The 17,867-nt window shown below is 39.6% G+C and overlaps 1 protein-coding gene and 1 long non-coding RNA gene across 2 annotated transcripts in view; both read left to right on the top strand.

Annotated features, from left to right (window-relative positions):
- The window catches only part of LOC124390066 (polyadenylate-binding protein 1-like 2), a gene marked incomplete at its 3' end in the record, with an annotated part of 369,871 nt that extends 357,444 nt beyond the window's left edge, over nucleotides 1-12,427 (top strand). The window contains exon 3 of the mRNA XM_046855759.1: nucleotides 12,344-12,427. Coding sequence (XP_046711715.1) covers nucleotides 12,344-12,427 — 84 coding nt within the window. The remainder of the gene's footprint in view (nucleotides 1-12,343) is intronic.
- A 3-nt stretch (nucleotides 12,428-12,430) lies between these two features.
- LOC124389751 lies at nucleotides 12,431-13,123 on the top strand. Its single transcript, XR_006926633.1, has 3 exons — nucleotides 12,431-12,459; nucleotides 12,591-12,733; nucleotides 12,952-13,123. It is a non-coding gene; the product is annotated as an uncharacterized LOC124389751 (long non-coding RNA).
- Nucleotides 13,124-17,867: the final 4,744 nt, after the last annotated feature.

Raw genomic sequence — 17,867 nt, 5'->3', positions numbered from 1 at the left:
GAGAGAGAGAGAGAGAGAGAGAGAGAGAGAGAGAGAGAGAGAGAGAGAGAGAGAGAGAGAGAGAGAGAGAGAGAGAGAGAGAGAGAGAGAGAGAGAGAGAGAGAGAGAGAGAGAGAGAGAGAGAGAGAGAGAGAGAGAGAGAGAGAGAGAGAGAGAGAGAGAGAGAGAGAGAGAGAGAGAGAGAGAGAGAGAGAGAGAGAGAGAGAGAGAGAGAGAGAGAGAGAGAGAGAGAGAGAGAGAGAGAGAGAGAGAGAGAGAGAGAGAGAGAGAGAGAGAGAGAGAGAGAGAGAGAGAGAGAGAGAGAGAGAGAGAGAGAGAGAGAGAGAGAGAGAGAGAGAGAGAGAGAGAGAGAGAGAGAGAGAGAGAGAGAGAGAGAGAGAGAGAGAGAGAGAGAGAGAGAGAGAGAGAGAGAGAGAGAGAGAGAGAGAGAGAGAGAGAGAGAGAGAGAGAGAGAGAGAGAGAGAGAGAGAGAGAGAGAGAGAGAGAGAGAGAGAGAGAGAGAGAGAGAGAGAGAGAGAGAGAGAGAGAGAGAGAGAGAGAGAGAGAGAGAGAGAGAGAGAGAGAGAGAGAGAGAGAGAGAGAGAGAGAGAGAGAGAGAGAGAGAGAGAGAGAGAGAGAGAGAGAGAGAGAGAGAGAGAGAGAGAGAGAGAGAGAGAGAGAGAGAGAGAGAGAGAGAGAGAGAGAGAGAGAGAGAGAGAGAGAGAGAGAGAGAGAGAGAGAGAGAGAGAGAGAGAGAGAGAGAGAGAGAGAGAGAGAGAGAGAGAGAGAGAGAGAGAGAGAGAGAGAGAGAGAGAGAGAGGAGGAACATGTTGCTCAGCTTGAGGTCACTTTGAAACAGACCACCATGGAGCTCCAGTCTTCCTGAAATCCATGAGGAACTGAGAAAACTGTAGAATGTGAGAGAGAGCTGGACAAGAGAACAAAAGAAAGTGGAGGAACATGTTGCTCAGCTTGAGGTCAATTTGAAACAGACCACCATGGAGCTCCAGGATACTCAGAACTGTGAGAATGCAGGGTGGCTGATAGAGAGCAGGAAACAGAGAATCATTGCATTTAACTAATAATATTATTATTCTTGTTATATATTGTTATAATTTTAAATGTACTGATAGTTTTATTTTGATTCTTTATATTTTGAAATTTTATTTCAGATTAGTTTCGGTTAATAACTTTTTTTTTATTGTATTTAATTTTAGTCTACCAATCTACAAAAATCACTCAGTGTTGAATTGAGGTTTTGGACATTTATTCCAGCTCATAAATCCTATAAAACATGCAGCATTAAACATGAACTTCCAGCAGATGAACATCTCATAATACTGTCTGGAAGTGAGAAATGTACAGGTTGTTTTTACTCCATACACATGAACTTACTTTGATCAGAAACAGAATCATACTCCAAATCAATTAATCAATAAAGTCAATAAAATAATCCCAAACTGCTGTGTGTCTTGTCCTCGCTATTAATGACGTCATTAGAGCTCCACTACTTCTAATTACCTGCTGTGACAGTGAGCTCTAATACACATCACACTGCCACCTACTGGTCATTTATGATTCTGCAACATTCATAGTGTCACTCCAGTCAACTTTCGGTTCTCAACTCAGACCGTTTACTGTCAAATACCGCATACTAACTGCTTTCTCTATGAAGCTCTAAGTGTAGTTTAAACACTCATCAATCAAATACAATTATCAACAGAATGTGAATAAAAGACATTTTGGACTTTAAAAACCTCTATGTATTATGTAACAGAGATATCTACTGAAGTTAGCATGCTAAGCTAGCCCCGGTCCGTCCTCAGAGAGCATGGAGTCCCGCTGACCTTCACTCGCTTTATACACAGTTTACAGCCGTTTTTATCTTATTTATGACTGTAATATTGCTCTTCTCTCAGGAACAACAGAAAAGTTGTGAAGACGCCATGATATTTTATCCGCGCTTTCCCTCTGTAATGTGCGCATGCGCACAGTAAGTGTGGTGTGTGTGTGTGTGTGTGAGAGAGAGAGAGAGAGAGAGAGAGAGAGAGAGAGAGAGACAGGGGTGACGTCACAGAAAGAGGGCGGAGCATCTCTCTGTGACGTCACAGTAGGGCAACCTGTATGTAGTCAGAATGCGTCTCTGTTTCTCATTTCCGAGGTTTGTGCATTTAAGTAAAAACACGTAAACATGGGGCTCTTCAGAAGGTTTATAGAAATTTTTCAAACCAGAAGAAAGAAGAAATCTGAGCAGATAGCTGAAATGAAGGAGAAGCTGGAACACATGGAGAAAGTAGGGAAAGACTTGGATGCATTTTCTCTTCTAATGATAGAGAAGATAACAGAAGAGAAAGAAGAGAAAGCCATTCTGCTTCAGATGGTGCAAAAGCTGGAGGCTACTTTGGCTTCTGAGCGAAAGCAGCAGGAACAGGACATAACTGAGAGAAGCCAGAGCTGGGCAAGAGAACAAAAACAACTGAAGGAACGTGTTGCTCAGCTTGAGGTCACTTTGGATCAGACCACCAAGAAGCTCCAGTCTTCCCTGGAAATCCATGAGGAACTGGAGAAAACTGTAGACTGTGAGAGAGAGAGCTGGACAAGAGAACAAAAGAAAGTGGAGGAACATGTTGCTCAGCTTGAGGTCACTTTGAAACAGACGACCAAGGAGCTCCAGTCTTCCCTGGAAATCCATGAGGAACTGGAGAAAACTGTAGAATGTGAGAGAGAGCTGGACAAGAGAACAAAAGAAAGTGGAGGAACATGTTGCTCAGCTTGAGGTCAATTTGAAACAGACCACCATGGAGCTCCAGGATACTCAGAATCTGTCAGGGATCCACCTGCCACGCCCCCTTTGGTGGCTCTCTATGCCTTCGCTCTCCCTAGAGCTCCAGGTTTAACCACGCACACCTGGAGCTCATCATCATTCATGCCCCCACTCTCTCTGGTGCTCCAGGCCTAATCACGCACACTGAAGCTCCTCATCACTCCACCCTGCTTCTATATAAGCTCTTCATTCACTCCCACTCCCCGTTCGTTATTGTATGTGTTGGACTGTTCGTGCTATCTATGTTCACGTGTGCAGGTCTTCACACAGAACTCTACTTGTCCGTTCCATCCGGACTCCACAATCCCATACCGGCTGCACTTCACCTCCCGTGCATCTCGGGTCAGCTAGCGCACTTCGGACTCTCTCAACCGTAGGACTGCCGTGTGCTTGTGCTTGTGTGTGTGTGCGCGTGTGCGCGTCTGTGTGTGCTCGTGTCTCTCTCTCTCCCTTACACTTGCATTAAAACCCAAGCGAGCTGTACTCCGGCTTCCGCCTTCGGTTTCGCTCGCACCCTGACAGAATCACTGTGAGAAAGTAAAAAATAGTGCAGAGCAGGAGAGAGATCATTTGATCAGAGACAAAGAGCGACTGGAGGAACGTGTTGCTCAGTTTGAGCCCATGTTGGATTTTAAAGAAAACAAGAGGATGAAAGAGAGAAAACTAAACTTGACATAGAGGAGAGGAACAACTTACAGCTTCAGACCAACAGGGGGCTCCAGGATACCCAGAATCTCTGTGCGGAAGAAAAGAAGACTTCAGAGAATAAGACAGATCGTTATATGAGAGTCCAAGAGCGATGGGAGGAAATTGTTGCTCAGCTGAGACAAGAGAAAACATTCAAAAGAAAACGAGAAATAGAAAAAAGAAGACAAGAGAAACAGAGAGTCTGAACATGCCTTTTTCCTCTTTCTGTTTCTCTTATTGCTATTTATGATAGTAACACTTATAGTGAATAGTATAAAGCTGAGTGTAAAGCTATTGTATCTTGTAGATCGTTTCGTCTTTTGATCATTTTTTATTTCTGTCTTGTCAAATATACTGATTTTAATCTTTTACTACAGTGAGACGCAATAAACACTATTAAATAAATAAAGATTTTGAATTTCAATCATGTCTAATGTCTCTTCATCACAGAGAGCATTCAATGATGGTATTTTTTTTTCTTGAAATCCACTTCAGTAAAGTCAGTGATGCTTGATGTTCCTTGAAGAAAAAGAATTTGACAGAAACTGAAGTTGAGGTATTTTCTTGCAGCTTTAGTGCTTTGTTCATTTTGAGCTCTGAAAGCAATATAGCTGACAGTTAATGTGGAGCAGAACCTGATTCACTTAAACATCTGTACTTTATAATTAATCGCATGGATTGGCACAAGAAAGTGGATGATCTTTCAGCAGTCATTCTGACAGGGTTTATACTGGATTCATACTGGAACACCTGAACACTACTGCTGGATGGAGCAGTGGGTGCGTGCACGAGCGGCGGTTGGTGAATGGAGGGTGGAGCCTGGGGGAAACGAGCGGTGAGAAGCAGATCTGTGGCTGATGGGACTAATCAGTGTGCTCTTTTTCAGTGACTGGTGATGAGGAGAAAAAAGGAGAAAGACACGAGCAGAGCTGAGCACGTGTGTGTGTGGGTGTTTTCTCCCTTTTCTCCCTCTATACCCACTCCATTGGTGAAGTCATATCCTCACATGGGTTTTCTTATCACTGCTATGCAGATGACACTCAACTCATCTTTTCTTTCCCTCCATCAGATACCACAGCTTCCGCTCGGATCTCAGCATGCTTGTCAGACATATCTTTATGGATGAGGGCTCACCAACTTAAACTCAACCCCAGCAAAACAGAACTGCTGGTCATCCCAAGTGATTCATCTCCAGGTCAAGATCTACAAATAACACTTCATGACTCTCTGCTCTCCCCTTCAGCCACTGCTCGTAACCTTGGGGTAACTATGGACAATGAACTGTCTTTTTTCCCACATATCGCTAATGTTGCTCGTTCTTGTCGATTTCTTCTCTATAACATCCGAAGGATTCGACCATTTCTGTCCATACAGGCTGCCCAGTTGCTTGTTCAGTCTCTTGTCATTTCAAGACTGGACTACTGCAACTCTCTGCTGGCAGGTCTTCCCCTGAACACTATTCGTCCACTGCAAATGATCCAAAACGCAGCTGCACGACTTGTGTTCAATCAGCCCAAGTTTTCCCACACCACCCCACTGCTGCGCTCCCTTCACTGGCTTCCAGTAGCTGCACGTATCAGATTCAAAAAACACTGATGCTTGCCTACAAGGCCAAAAATGGACCAGCGCCATCTTACCTCAGTGACCTCATCACATCTCGCACTGCACCACGCTGTCTGAGATCCTCCAGCACTGCTCGACTGGTACCACCTTCTCTCAGAATGAGAGGTAAGTACAATTTAAGGCTCTTCTCTGTTCTGGCACCAAAGTGGTGAAATGAACTTCCCCTAGATGTCCGTACAGCAGAGTCCCTGATTATCTTTAAGCGACGACTGAAGACCTACCTCTTCCTGAAATACCTAAATTAGCACTTTCCAAGTTTGTAGAATTCGAGTTATATTTATATTGAGTTTGTATTCTTGCATACCAGTGTAGATTTATTCACTACTAGAGATTTAAAGCACGTTTGTACGTCGCTCTGGATAAGGGCGTCTGCTAAATGCCGCAAATGTAAATGTAAATGTAAATGTGTTTGTGTGTGTGTGTGTGCGCGTGTGGGTAACAGTAGTATACGGAAAAGCACAGTTTAATACTGTATGCTCATGTGTGTATCAGTGTTCTGATTTAATTAACAGCAACGTTGGTGTAGGTCACAAGAGTGTTTGTGTGTGTGTGTGTGTGTGTGCGCGTGTGGGTAACAGTAGTATACGGAAAAGCACAGTTTAATACTGTATGCTCATGTGTGTATCAGTGTTCTGATTTAATTAACTGCAACGTTGGTGTAGGTCACAAGAGTGTGTGTGTGTGTGTGTGTGTGTGTGTGTGTGTGTGTGTGTGTATTGGTTCCCCACTGCAAAGTGCAAGTTAAATGCAGTGATGTAAAGTGTTTGAGTAAATGTACTTCATTACTGTACTTGAGTAACTATAAGTGACTTCCTGTCTGATGAACTGTTCTGTATTGGTCCTGTTTACTTTAATAGTAAGGAATGTAGACCTGAGATCCTGATTATTGGTCTTTTATTACCCATAAGGCAGTGGTTTTTAACATTTTTTAAATCATGACTCATTGTTTACATCAAGAAAACACAGTGCATGTAGGGGTACGGCCTCAGGAGCCCTGCAGTAAGTGTGCTGTGTGCATGTGACTGATGAATGTGCAGGTAGAAATTCAAATGAAACTGCATTCAATCTGGTTGATTATTAAGCAAGTTATTTTTTAACTACATTTAAGTTCCCTGTTATAAGATAACTTGCAATTTTGTAAATTCCAACTTTATTTCCATTAATTCCTGTTAATACCTAAATATTCCTGATAATTCATATGGGAAGCTTCCAGTCTTGAAAATTCCTGCAACCACATTCCTAGGAAATACATGAGCTGTTCCTTGGTCTTGGGCACAGGAATATTTTGCCTGCCTTTTTTTTTTTCTTTTAAGTTTTACATTGTTCTGATATCAGATGCCCCAAGAAATTGCAGTTTAGACACAGAAGCTTAGTGTATGTAAGGATCCTCTATAATTATTTGGAGAAAGAGTCTGGTGTCATTATGCCATGGCTTGGGAAGTCGGGATGTTGTTAATAAATGTGAACTGATTTAATGTCATACAGTGTGTCTGTGTTCTACATTACAGTGGGGTCTCAGGTTTGGTTCCCAGCGTGTTGTTTCCTTACATTTTTTTATCCAGGGCCCAAAATCTTTCCACTGATCTCTCACACATTTAGAAAGTGATCTATGCAGAGCTGAACATCTCACCATGAATAGTGAACAACCTCATGCATGTTTGTGAGTTTTACTTAGAATCTACTTCGACTTCACTTCTGTGTTCATTCCTACCTCATTTATTTCGTCAGTCTGATTAGAGAGCAAACAGAGTGTAAGTGACTCTTCACTGCAAGAAAGAAAAGAAGTTTGCAAATGCTGTTAAATCGGTAGAGCAACCATCCAGGTCTGGATTTGTTTTAACACACTAGAAATAGTGAGTTCTGTCCCGTCCCTACCTGTGTTTTTCTTGTTCTGACTTCTGCTTCGAATTCCTACATGTTCTATGAAAACCAATTTACAGTCCTTTTCTTATTCTTCTTTGTCTTCTATTTGTTTCAGTATTTCTTTGACATACAACATACAATACAATACAATAAAATACAGGTGTGAACCTACCTGTCATGATGAGTGTATTTGTAAATTTTCCGCTGGGTGGCAGTAATGGCACCCTTACCGGTAAGCTGTAGAAGAACTCATGTAGAAGTGATGATGTTACAGTGCAGTTGTTGCATGTGCAGACTTGTGATGGAGTAAAAGAGATGTTCCTCACTAAGAGTTTTCTACACTGAAGTAAGAAACATACAGAGAGAGAAGACAATTGTGTCTTGTTGTTGGTGATGTATTTTATTTAAACAGTGTATTTTCAGTCTGTGGTAATGTTTTTTTCTGCAGACTTTCCTGATGCCCCCAAACTGATTATGATGATGGTGACATCATGGCCAAGTATTTTGTCTCATGACGGCTCTTTGACGTAGTTTCTTGTCTTTGACTTGTTTGCCGCAAGTTCCGTGTTTGTTTTTCTCTCAGCGTTTTCGAACAAACTTTACTATTTAAAAAAGCGGCGCTGGAAACATCCCGGACGGACGCTCACTCGTCCAAGGTACATTCCCGGGTTGAACCTAACCCTCCCAGCACCTCAACTCCGCGTGTTTCTCTGCCCAGGCACAGCGCACCTACAACGCGGCCCGCCCAGGTATCGTTCACTCTGGCACCGGTGCACCACGGACCCTGGATGCTGCAGCACCGGAAGACACGAGCCAAGCCCCGGTCGAGGACGTCTCCCCCGCCACCACCACCGGCCTTTGAGATCTCGACCGAGAACCGCTTCGCCCCTCTCCGCGAGAGGGAACGTCATACTGTGATTCTTGGAGATTCCATCGTCCGGCATGTCCGCGCTAACGGAGCCAAAGGTAAGGTGCACACTCGCTGTTTTCCTGGTGCTCGTGTTTTCGATGTCGCTGCGTAGGTACCCGCGATCCTGAACGAGAACTTCATAGCGGTTGTTCTCCATGTTGGAGAGAACGACACCAGGCTGAGGCAAACGGAGATCTTAAAGAGGGATTTCAGGATCCTGGTGGAGACGGTACGCAGCACATCACCCACAACGAGGATCATAGTGTCAGGACCTCTTCCCACTTACCAGCGAGGGGCTAAAAAGTTTAGTAGACTCTTTGCACTAAATGAATGGTTACAGTCATGGTGTCGAGATCACAAACTTCTCTTTATTAATAACTGGAACTGTTTCTGGGAGCGTCCGAGGTTCTTCCTCCCTGATGGCCTGCACCCCAGCAGAGTTGGAGCAGCAGTGCTATCAGATAACGTCTCTAGGATACTTCACACCATCTAACTGGTAAGACATCAGGAAATTTACGACTATGAGAACATTTATACAACAAATCAAATAGTTACAAGTTCACACACAGCCCAGTTTATAGAAACCGTATCTATTCCTCGTGTAGTAAAACCAAGAATTAAATACACAAGATCCAGAAATAATCTTTTTGCAGTTAAAACTGAAAAATACCAGATAAGCAAACACCAAAACGTTCTAAAGTTTGTTTTTTTAAACATTAGATCACTTGCACCCAAAGCTACAGACAGGCGTTAAAAGCTGCTAGAGCTGAACACCTGAGCAAACTCATAGAAAACAACAAAAACAATCCCAGGTTCCTTTTCAGTACAGTAGCTAAATTAACTACAAATCAGGTATCTGAAAAATGTGTTCCATCACAGTTTAGTAGTGAGGACTTTATGAATTTCTTCACTGAAAAAATAGATAACATTAGAAAAACAATTGTGGCGGTCCAACCTCTGACAGCATCTCCTGACACAATCTCACCTACAACTCCACAACTCCACTGTTTTACATGTACAGGACAGGAAGAGCTGTATAATGTTATTACCAAAGCTAAATTAACAACATGTCAGTTTTATCCCATTCCAACTATTCTATTAAAGGAAGTGTTACATACAGCTGGTGAGCCTCTTCTCAATATTATTAACTCCTCACTATCTTTAGGTCACGACCCTAAATCCCTCAAGTTAGCAGTTATTAAGCCCCTCATTAAGAAACCTAATTTGATCCAAATACCATATCGAATTGTTCCACCTGCTTTACTTCACTCCTACTGCTGTAGCGCCCTCTACCTCCACCCCAACCATTATACAGCCTGCACTTTTTTGTAATTTAAAAATACCTTTATATGTCATTATCATCATTATGATTAAGTTCATAATATACAATGTGTCTTTATAACCTGGTAGTCAAAGTCCATCTCCTTCAGCTAGTGATTTGTCTGCATCCAGTCCTTCATCTGCATCCGGTCCTTCATCTGCATCCAGTCCTTCATCTGCATCCAGTCCTTCATTTGCATCCAGTCCCGCTGTTTCTTTCAGTTCTGCTTCTTTAATCATTTCTTGCTGGTGTTTTGAGCGACTCATTTTACTGTTTATTTTTGTGGATTTACTTCTATTATAATCTATCGTTATTTATGATTAGGTTGTTGTTTTAATCCCAATTAGGGACTTTTTTTTTATCATTATACTTGATTATATCTATTGTCAAATAACCTTTATTAATATATACATAGTTTTGTAATATTTGTATTTTTGTGTGTTTGCCTGCTGAACCCATTATCATCTTCATTATTATTATTATTATTATTAAGTAAATAAAACAGAACAGAAATACAAAACATGTCCCATATAATAAACTTTTGTTAAAAGTGTTAAAGGTTAAATAAGTGCATTAAGAAAATAAATATACATCCATTTTATGCCCCTTTATTAGAAAAATTAGTCAAAGTGGGATTCGAACCGGCATCATTCACATCAGAGATTCTCCCTGGGAAGCAGATAAAAAGGCAGTTTGTTATCAAATACAGTGGAACCCGGTTATGTCGATGTCCTAGGGGGTTGCCAAAAAGCATCGAGACAACTGATGATCGAGATAAACGAAAATCAATATGGCGGCAGTATATTAACGTGCTTGAAATTTCTTTATGTTCATCATGTGCGTTAATAAATGAGAATGTGCATGCACGTGTTTTTGGACACGTGTTTTTTACACAACAGCGTTGCCGCGATGTGTTTGATGAAGGCATGCTATAAAAATGTACATACATGTTTGTTAACTGTCAGGAATCCACCTGCCACGCCCCCTTCAGCGCCCTCTTTGGCGTGGCAGGTGTTTTCTCGGCCGCTTTCTCTAAAGCTCCCGGCTTTAATCGCGCACATACGGTGCTCGTTTAGCATCATCACCAGCTCCTATTTAAACTTCCACACTCTCACCGTCCGTTATTGTTGGTATATGTTGGTTCACGGCGGTTGTTGTTATCGCTCATGCGTATCCCGGTGCGTGCCTTCCCACCGGCACTCTCTCAACGGCTGCGCTTTTCTTCCCAAAGCGCATCGCGGATTCCCCCCGATCCTGCCGTTGTTAATTCTATGCTTTTGCTGCTCATCCCATGTTCCGCGCCGCGCTTGGTAGGAGGTATTCGCCTCCCGTTCATCGCATAACATTTAACAAAGGCATATGTAACTAACTAACAGCAGAGATTCACCAGTATACAATACAACACCTGTAGCATCTGTAAGGCTTGATTTTTCCGCCACTTTCACGAGTTCTTTGGCTGCACAGTGCCGATCGACAGAACTGACGTTAAATGGCAAATTTTTCCCCCCTTGTGCTCGAGATATCAGGGTTCGGCGACATAAAAAAGTCGACATAACCGATAAAAAATGCTTGGACAAATGCTTAGAGAATTTGGCGGCTCTACTTCAAAAACGTCGACTTAAAAGGGTTGTCGAGTAAACCGAGGTCGAGATAAGTGGGTTCCACTGTATATACATCAATCTGCCAAAAACCATAACAAATGTCCATCATCTTTCCATTTCCTTGCTTTTTCTTCCATTTTTATTTTTTTTTCTCTTTTTCCTCTATTCCCTTCTTCCCCTTCTTTTTCCCTCTTCCCACCCCTTAACAGACTATTGATCCCCAGCTTCACACAGCTCACATCCTCAACTGTCAGTCTCACACTGCCCTCTAGCGGCACTATCAGGACATGCTTTATGCTCCATTCTGTACTAATGTGACTTCTGTTTGTGTTTTAAGGCAGTGATTCACAATCTTTTTCTGCCATTTACCACTTCAGAGGGGTGGGTTTTTAAACCCACCTGTCCTCCGTTACCTCAAAAAAGGATAATGAAATTCTTCAAGTTGAAAATGTCTAATTTATTGAACTATCCAATTCTAAATGAACATCAACTAGCATCAAAAACAAAAATAGAGAAAATAAAGGTGTAGTTGTGTTATCTCTTGGACTTTGTCACTTTGCAGTCTGTGCAAAAAAAGAGCAAATTCATTTCATAAATCTTTTCAAAACAGGGTTGTAAACTTGATACTGTCACTCTCAAGTCATGTTTAATATTGAGCTGAGATCTGTATTTAGTTTTCAGTGTAGCAACATCTAAAGAGTCTCAGAGATAAGATGTGGCAAAAGGAACAGGATAAAACAAAACACAGTTATATTTTCTTTAAGGCTGAATTTTTGGTTTAAGCTCCTACCATCTACCTTTTTTGTCTGCTTGTGCTGAATTACCTGTTTGTTTGTTTTTTGGTCAATGTCACAAATAAATGAAGAACAAATAAATAAATAAATTAACCCTGCCGTTCATTGCGCCCCACCTGTCATATCTTTGCGTCCCACACTTTGAGAACCACTGAGCTAGGCTAATTAACTGGCTAACTAATCTTAGCTTCAATAGTTTTCATCCTCGTTTTAAATATTCTGCATTTAGTGCGCTATAAATAAACTGTAAGTGTCTTAATAACGAATGTATTTGTCAAATATTCTAAGAAACTAGCTAACACAAAAACAGCGCTAGCAAACACGGCATTATATGCTAATTAGCCTCATTAGCATGAGGCTAATGATGATGTCTCCTACACCATTAGCCAAAATGTCCATTTCTGCTCACTGCAACATTTATGGAAATATTATCCCGTTTCTATTCTTATTTTTTTGTCAAATTTAGACTCAATACATTTGTCCACACAGTGTAGATCATGCGCAGGATGTAGAATCACTGAAAGCATTTTAAATGGGATTCATTGGTCTGTTTTGTGTACATGCAGGATTCATTTTTATTTTTTATCTTATTGATATTTGAAGTTAGTTTTGTATTAAAATAATATTTCTATAGTGTTTGTGATTTAAGTATATAGCATGATTAGCATGTTTTCTACTAACGTCCTGTATTAGATCTGTTTGATATGAATTGTGTGTTGACATGGCGTGTCTCTCCTGAAGGTTGTCCGTTACAAGACGGGGACAAAAGGATATGGATACGTCCAATTTGAGTCTCCAGAGGCGGCGAATTTGGCAAAAGAGAAATTTAATGGCAAACTTCTTAATGGCCATAAAGTGTAAGCTATTAATATAAAGTGTGGGTTTGGTCATATGAGGGCATTTTAGTCAGCATCAGGGGGTAATTTTTCTGGTGTCGGCATAAAGACTAACATCAGTGTGTAAGAGCAGTGTCTCTGTTGTGTTACAGCTCCATCCAACACTTTAAGTCTCGTAAGGAGCGCGAGACTGAGAGGAATCACCACACCCAGGTCTTCATTAACAAGCAGAAGACCTTACTGAGACCAGAACACCAGGATAACCCTGTCCATGCAGAGGATGAAGAATGTGCAGGTGAAGACTGTACCCTAAACATCTACCACCCTGTGCTGTCCACATTAAAATGAGTTGATGCTGAAGTTCAATATTGCAGTTAAATGGATTACTGGCTGAAAAGGTTAAAGACCCTCCTCTAGCTGGTTCCCTCAAGAGCCTCCTGCTAGCAGTGATGATGATCTGATAAAACAAAATGAAATGAAGTGTTAACAGCTGTGTGTGTCTTTGTGTTACAGACTCAGAATATGACTCCCTTCACACCAAGCCAGAAGGTAGAGCCAAATAAAGAAAATGCCCCAGCAGTAAACACAGTTCCTGCTGTAGAAGAGCTTACAACTGTGGATGAGAAACCAGCTCTACCTCAAGTTCCAGCTGAGGAACAGAGTCCAGCTCCACCTCATGTTCCAGCTGTAGAACAAAGTCCAGCTCTACCTCAAGTTCCAGCTGTAGAACAGAGTCCAGCTCCACCTCATGTTCCAGCTGTAGAACAGAGTCCAGCTCTACCTCAAGTTCCAGCTGTAGAACAGAGTCCAGCTCCACCTCATGTTCCAGCTGTAGAACAGAGTCCAGCTCCACCTCATTTTCCAGCTGTAGAACAGAGTCCAGCTCCACCTCATGTTCCAGATGTGCAGGATGTATCCATGGCTGCACCACCTCAGAAGCACTTAACTATTTACATGTTGGAGTCTGCAGATTTTGAAATGCAGATCCAGATGGCACGTAAATCCACCCAGCTGAAGCGAATAAAATTTCATGGATGCTGATTGGGAGTGAAAACAATTTTAAAATCATGAACATGATTTCTGATCCTGATCTTCTGCGAGCAAAAGTGAGCAAACACACACACACACACACACACACACACACACACAGTAATATTATATTTAGGAATTATTTGTAATAAGTGGTTGTAGTAATGAGTGTATTATTATGTTAAATAATATTATATTAATATGATGATTTAGTTTTGGTCATGTGGTAACAAAACCCCACCCACCAATTCCTCATTTACATCTATTCATAATCACACACATCACTCCTCTATTCACTCTTTATATGCACGTGACACACCTGTAATAGAAGTGTATATGTGTTTGTGTGCAGGTGGATGAAATGAACATGATCCTAAAAACAGGAGAAGCAGGAGTCAAGTCGGTGAGTATCCACACACACACACACACACACACACACACGCACACGCACACACATGTATGATTTGTAGACTAAAACTCCTCTGCATTTTTTTTTCAGGAAACAAAGATGCTCTTTGGCACAAAGAAAAAGAGGAAGAACAAGAAGAAAAAAATATATTTATAATAATAATAATAATAATAATAGCAATAATAATAATAATAATAATTTTAAAAATATTATATTAATATTGCATGTTATTATATTTTTTATGTTTATATACTTCTTTTTTTCTTTTTTTATTAATATATTATTTAGGATAATAAATAAAGACAATCCACAATGTAAATGTTTTCGAGTGTTTTGAATCGTGATTATTATACATTTTATAAGAACATTAAGAGGAACTTGTCAAGTGATTGTGATACACATGCATGAAAGAAGAACATTTTAATAAATATTTTCCTGAAACCAGCAACAAATTAACATCACACTTTTAAAACTTTATTTAAACATATTTATAAATATCAAAGCTTTTAATGTATCAATATTTTTTAAACTATAATAGCTCTTTTTTAGCCAGTGACATACAGTGCAGTATTATAGCCTGATTATTTTAATTTATTTCATAGAGATTTTATACAAATAGTTTGTAATTCTTCTTTCTAATTTTATTCTGCAGTTCCTACTGCTGTAACTGTATAATAAAGGCATTTAAAACATTATAAATATATAAACCATTAAATAAAAAGCATTAACGTCCAGCTGGTTCAGCATCTCCATCATGAATTCCACTGATGCTTCTTCTGCTTTAGAGCCACGTACCTTTTTATTTCACTAATTCTCCAGGGCAGACCCCCGAGTAGATGTCAGATGTCTGTGTAGCAATGTTGTAGCACTGGTATCACACCACTGTCTGCGCTACTGGACCAGTTCTAGGTTCTAAGGAGTGGGGGAGCAAAAATCACTACACCAGAGACCGTTACTTTAAATACAAAAGGCCATCTATTTACTGTATGCAAAACACATGAAATATACAGAACCATGAAAATGTAAAAAAAGAAAATATACCCTGCAGGTTCTCAATATTGAGGTAAGTATAAAATATTCAAGAAATAAAAATAAAAATAAATTGTGTTTCACTCTCTTTTTGTTATTCAGTTCACCTAGGCACTTTTAATTAGACTAATCTAAGTTAGACCGGTCTTTTCCTAGGTTGAACCTATTTTTGAATCCCTATTTTTTTCTTCCTGAATAAACCCTTTTTCCTTTTCTTTACAGGCAAGAAAATACCTTCAATTCAAACAATCAAATCAATATTAACCATAAACATTATAAATCATATTTCAAATCACATTTCAAATCACATTTCAACATTTGAACTCAATGTGAAATTAGAAGTGTGTGTCTTTAATTCAGTTCGAGTTCAATGGGAGTTAAATTATTCAGTTCAATGAAGAGTTTCAGTTCGATTCAGTCCGCAAATAATAGTTCAATCAGAGTTCAATTCGATCCAAAACAATTTCTTATACTCCTACCGCTCTGGCAGCGAGTCACTGTACTCAAAAGGTTTCCTCACTGATGTGATGAAGAAGATGATTTGCAAATCTGGGTCTGGCTCGCCATCTTGAATCCGTCCGCACGTGTGCACACCTGCACACTGCAGATCAATCCTCGCTCGAGAGAGCTTCAAATTAAGCACATAAAAACCTGACCTGTATAACAGGTCATAAGCACAAAAATAATTTTAACTCTTCAAATCACACAATTAAATGTTCCACAGTCTCTGAGTTGTAAAGTTACTGCTATGGTGCTTTTCACTCCAAAAATGGCGGCGGAGCGGTCTCCATTAACTCACCGCTCCGTCTCCACATAAATACATAACACATCTTTCATTTACAAAGCATACATTCACTTTTATAACATTCACAGTTTTCATAAACCAAAAATTTTAACTGGTAAACAACTTATGGCAAAACATTTCCTTGTAAACAGCTACGTTTTACTATTAACTCTCTGCTAGAGAAAGTAAAACATGTGACACAGAAAAGTGCAAAAACAACTTAAACTCACCAAAACCGTTGTGGCTTAGTTCTCATAAAATCCCTGTCAATCCCTGATCAGGTAAGTTATGTTTTTTAATTGCAAAATCAACTTTACACTCTTTTCTCTGCTTAATAAACATCATTCTCTCCAATCTCTCTTCTGCTCTCTCCGCAGGTCTCTGCTGCAGCGTCGCTGACATGACGCTCTAATGTCACTAGTCTCTTAAAGGGGTAGTGAACTGAATTTTCTGTCTGCATACTTTTAATCTTTGAACGTTAAATTGCTGTTTTAACATTTTTAACATTTTTAATTCTGATGAATAAACTTCATTAAATGAATCACTTAACTTTTCAAACTTATTTATGCATCTTTTAACTATTTATTCTTATTTAGGTCATATTTCTAACAGGGTTACATCTGCCCTCAAATCTGCCCTTCCCAAGTGATGTTATTGGAGTAAACATGAATAAACCTCTACCTTTTCCCAACTTATTTCCTTAATCCTTTTTTAAAGGAAAGAACAGTATGTACAAATAAAATCCACCCTCCTATAAAATCTACAGCTTTAAACCCAACTTGTAATCTCATTGAACTGAAGCATTGATTTACTTAAATCATAGTACATTTGTATAATTTTTTATGTATTATTAGTGCAGTTGCAGGTAAATGTAGAGCTGCTACTAGATGAAAAGGATTAGAGGTGATGTAGGGCTTTTGTGTGTGTTTTCAGAAGAATCCAGACTCTGGTGAGGACTATGAGGTCTGTGTTGATGATCACTAAATTGACTGAAGATCACGTTCATGTTCTTAGTGGTTTTTGATGAGGAACATAATCAGGATGGCCCCCACTCTGTTCTGATTGAGTTTATAATTGTTTACATCATAAACATATAAAGTTTATATATATACAGTGAGGAAAATAAGTATTTGAACACCCTGCTATTTTGCAAGTTCTCCCACTTAGAAATCATGGAGGGGTCTGAAATTTTGACAATTCCTCACTGTATATATATATATATATATATATATATATATATATATATATATATATATATATATATATATATATAAATAATTAGGATGATAATAATAATGATGATAATGGGTTCAGCAGGTTCACAGAATAATTCACGAGTCACTGTTCTATGTACAATAAAACATTTTATTTTTAATGACTGAAAATGCTACAAAAATGTCAAACGATAAAGTATAATTGATGCAAACACACCAAGGTACAAATACAAATACAAAACAATAGATACAAATAGCAGTAAATCCACAAAATTAAAATCATAACACAACTATATAATATTAGCAAAAATAATTATAAGGACTGGATGCAGATAAAGGACTGAATGCAGATGAAGGACTGAATGCAGATGAAGGACTGGATGCAGATGAAGGACTGGATGCAGATGAAGGACTGGATGCAGATGAATCACTGGCTAAAGGAGATGGACTTTGACTACCAGGCTGTAAAGTGACATATTGTAAATTATTAACTAAAGAATAATAATGATGATGATAATGACATATGAAGGTCTTTTTCAATTACATGAATCTGCATTGGTACATTTACATTAGGTTTGGCTGCTGAATTGTTGCTAAAGGATCCAGCAAACTGTGACTTTGTAAACTAAAAAAGAGGCGACAGAACAGACTGACATTCATGTAAAATCATACGTGTGCTGGAAAAGTAAAGATCTGATTTCCCTTTTGAAGAAAACACAAAATCTTCTATCCAATAAAAGACAATATGACTAAAATATAAAAATAAAGAATGAGCATTGATAATGTAAGTGCAGGCTGTATAATGGTGGGGGTGGAGGTAGGGGGCGCTACAGCAGTAGGAGTGGAGTAAAACAGGTGGAACACTTGCAGCAGGTGAAACACTTACGACCTGGTAAAAGAACAATAAAGAGTGTGGAACACAGGTTTTATTTACCTTTTAGTCTTGATGTTTTTTACAGATCTA

Source organism: Silurus meridionalis, chromosome 8 (genome assembly GCF_014805685.1).
Source record: "Silurus meridionalis isolate SWU-2019-XX chromosome 8, ASM1480568v1, whole genome shotgun sequence".
Taxonomy (NCBI): Eukaryota; Metazoa; Chordata; class Actinopteri; order Siluriformes; family Siluridae; genus Silurus; species Silurus meridionalis.
The sequence above is the reverse complement of the archived record's forward strand: the minus strand, read 5'-3'. Positions and strand labels throughout refer to the sequence as shown.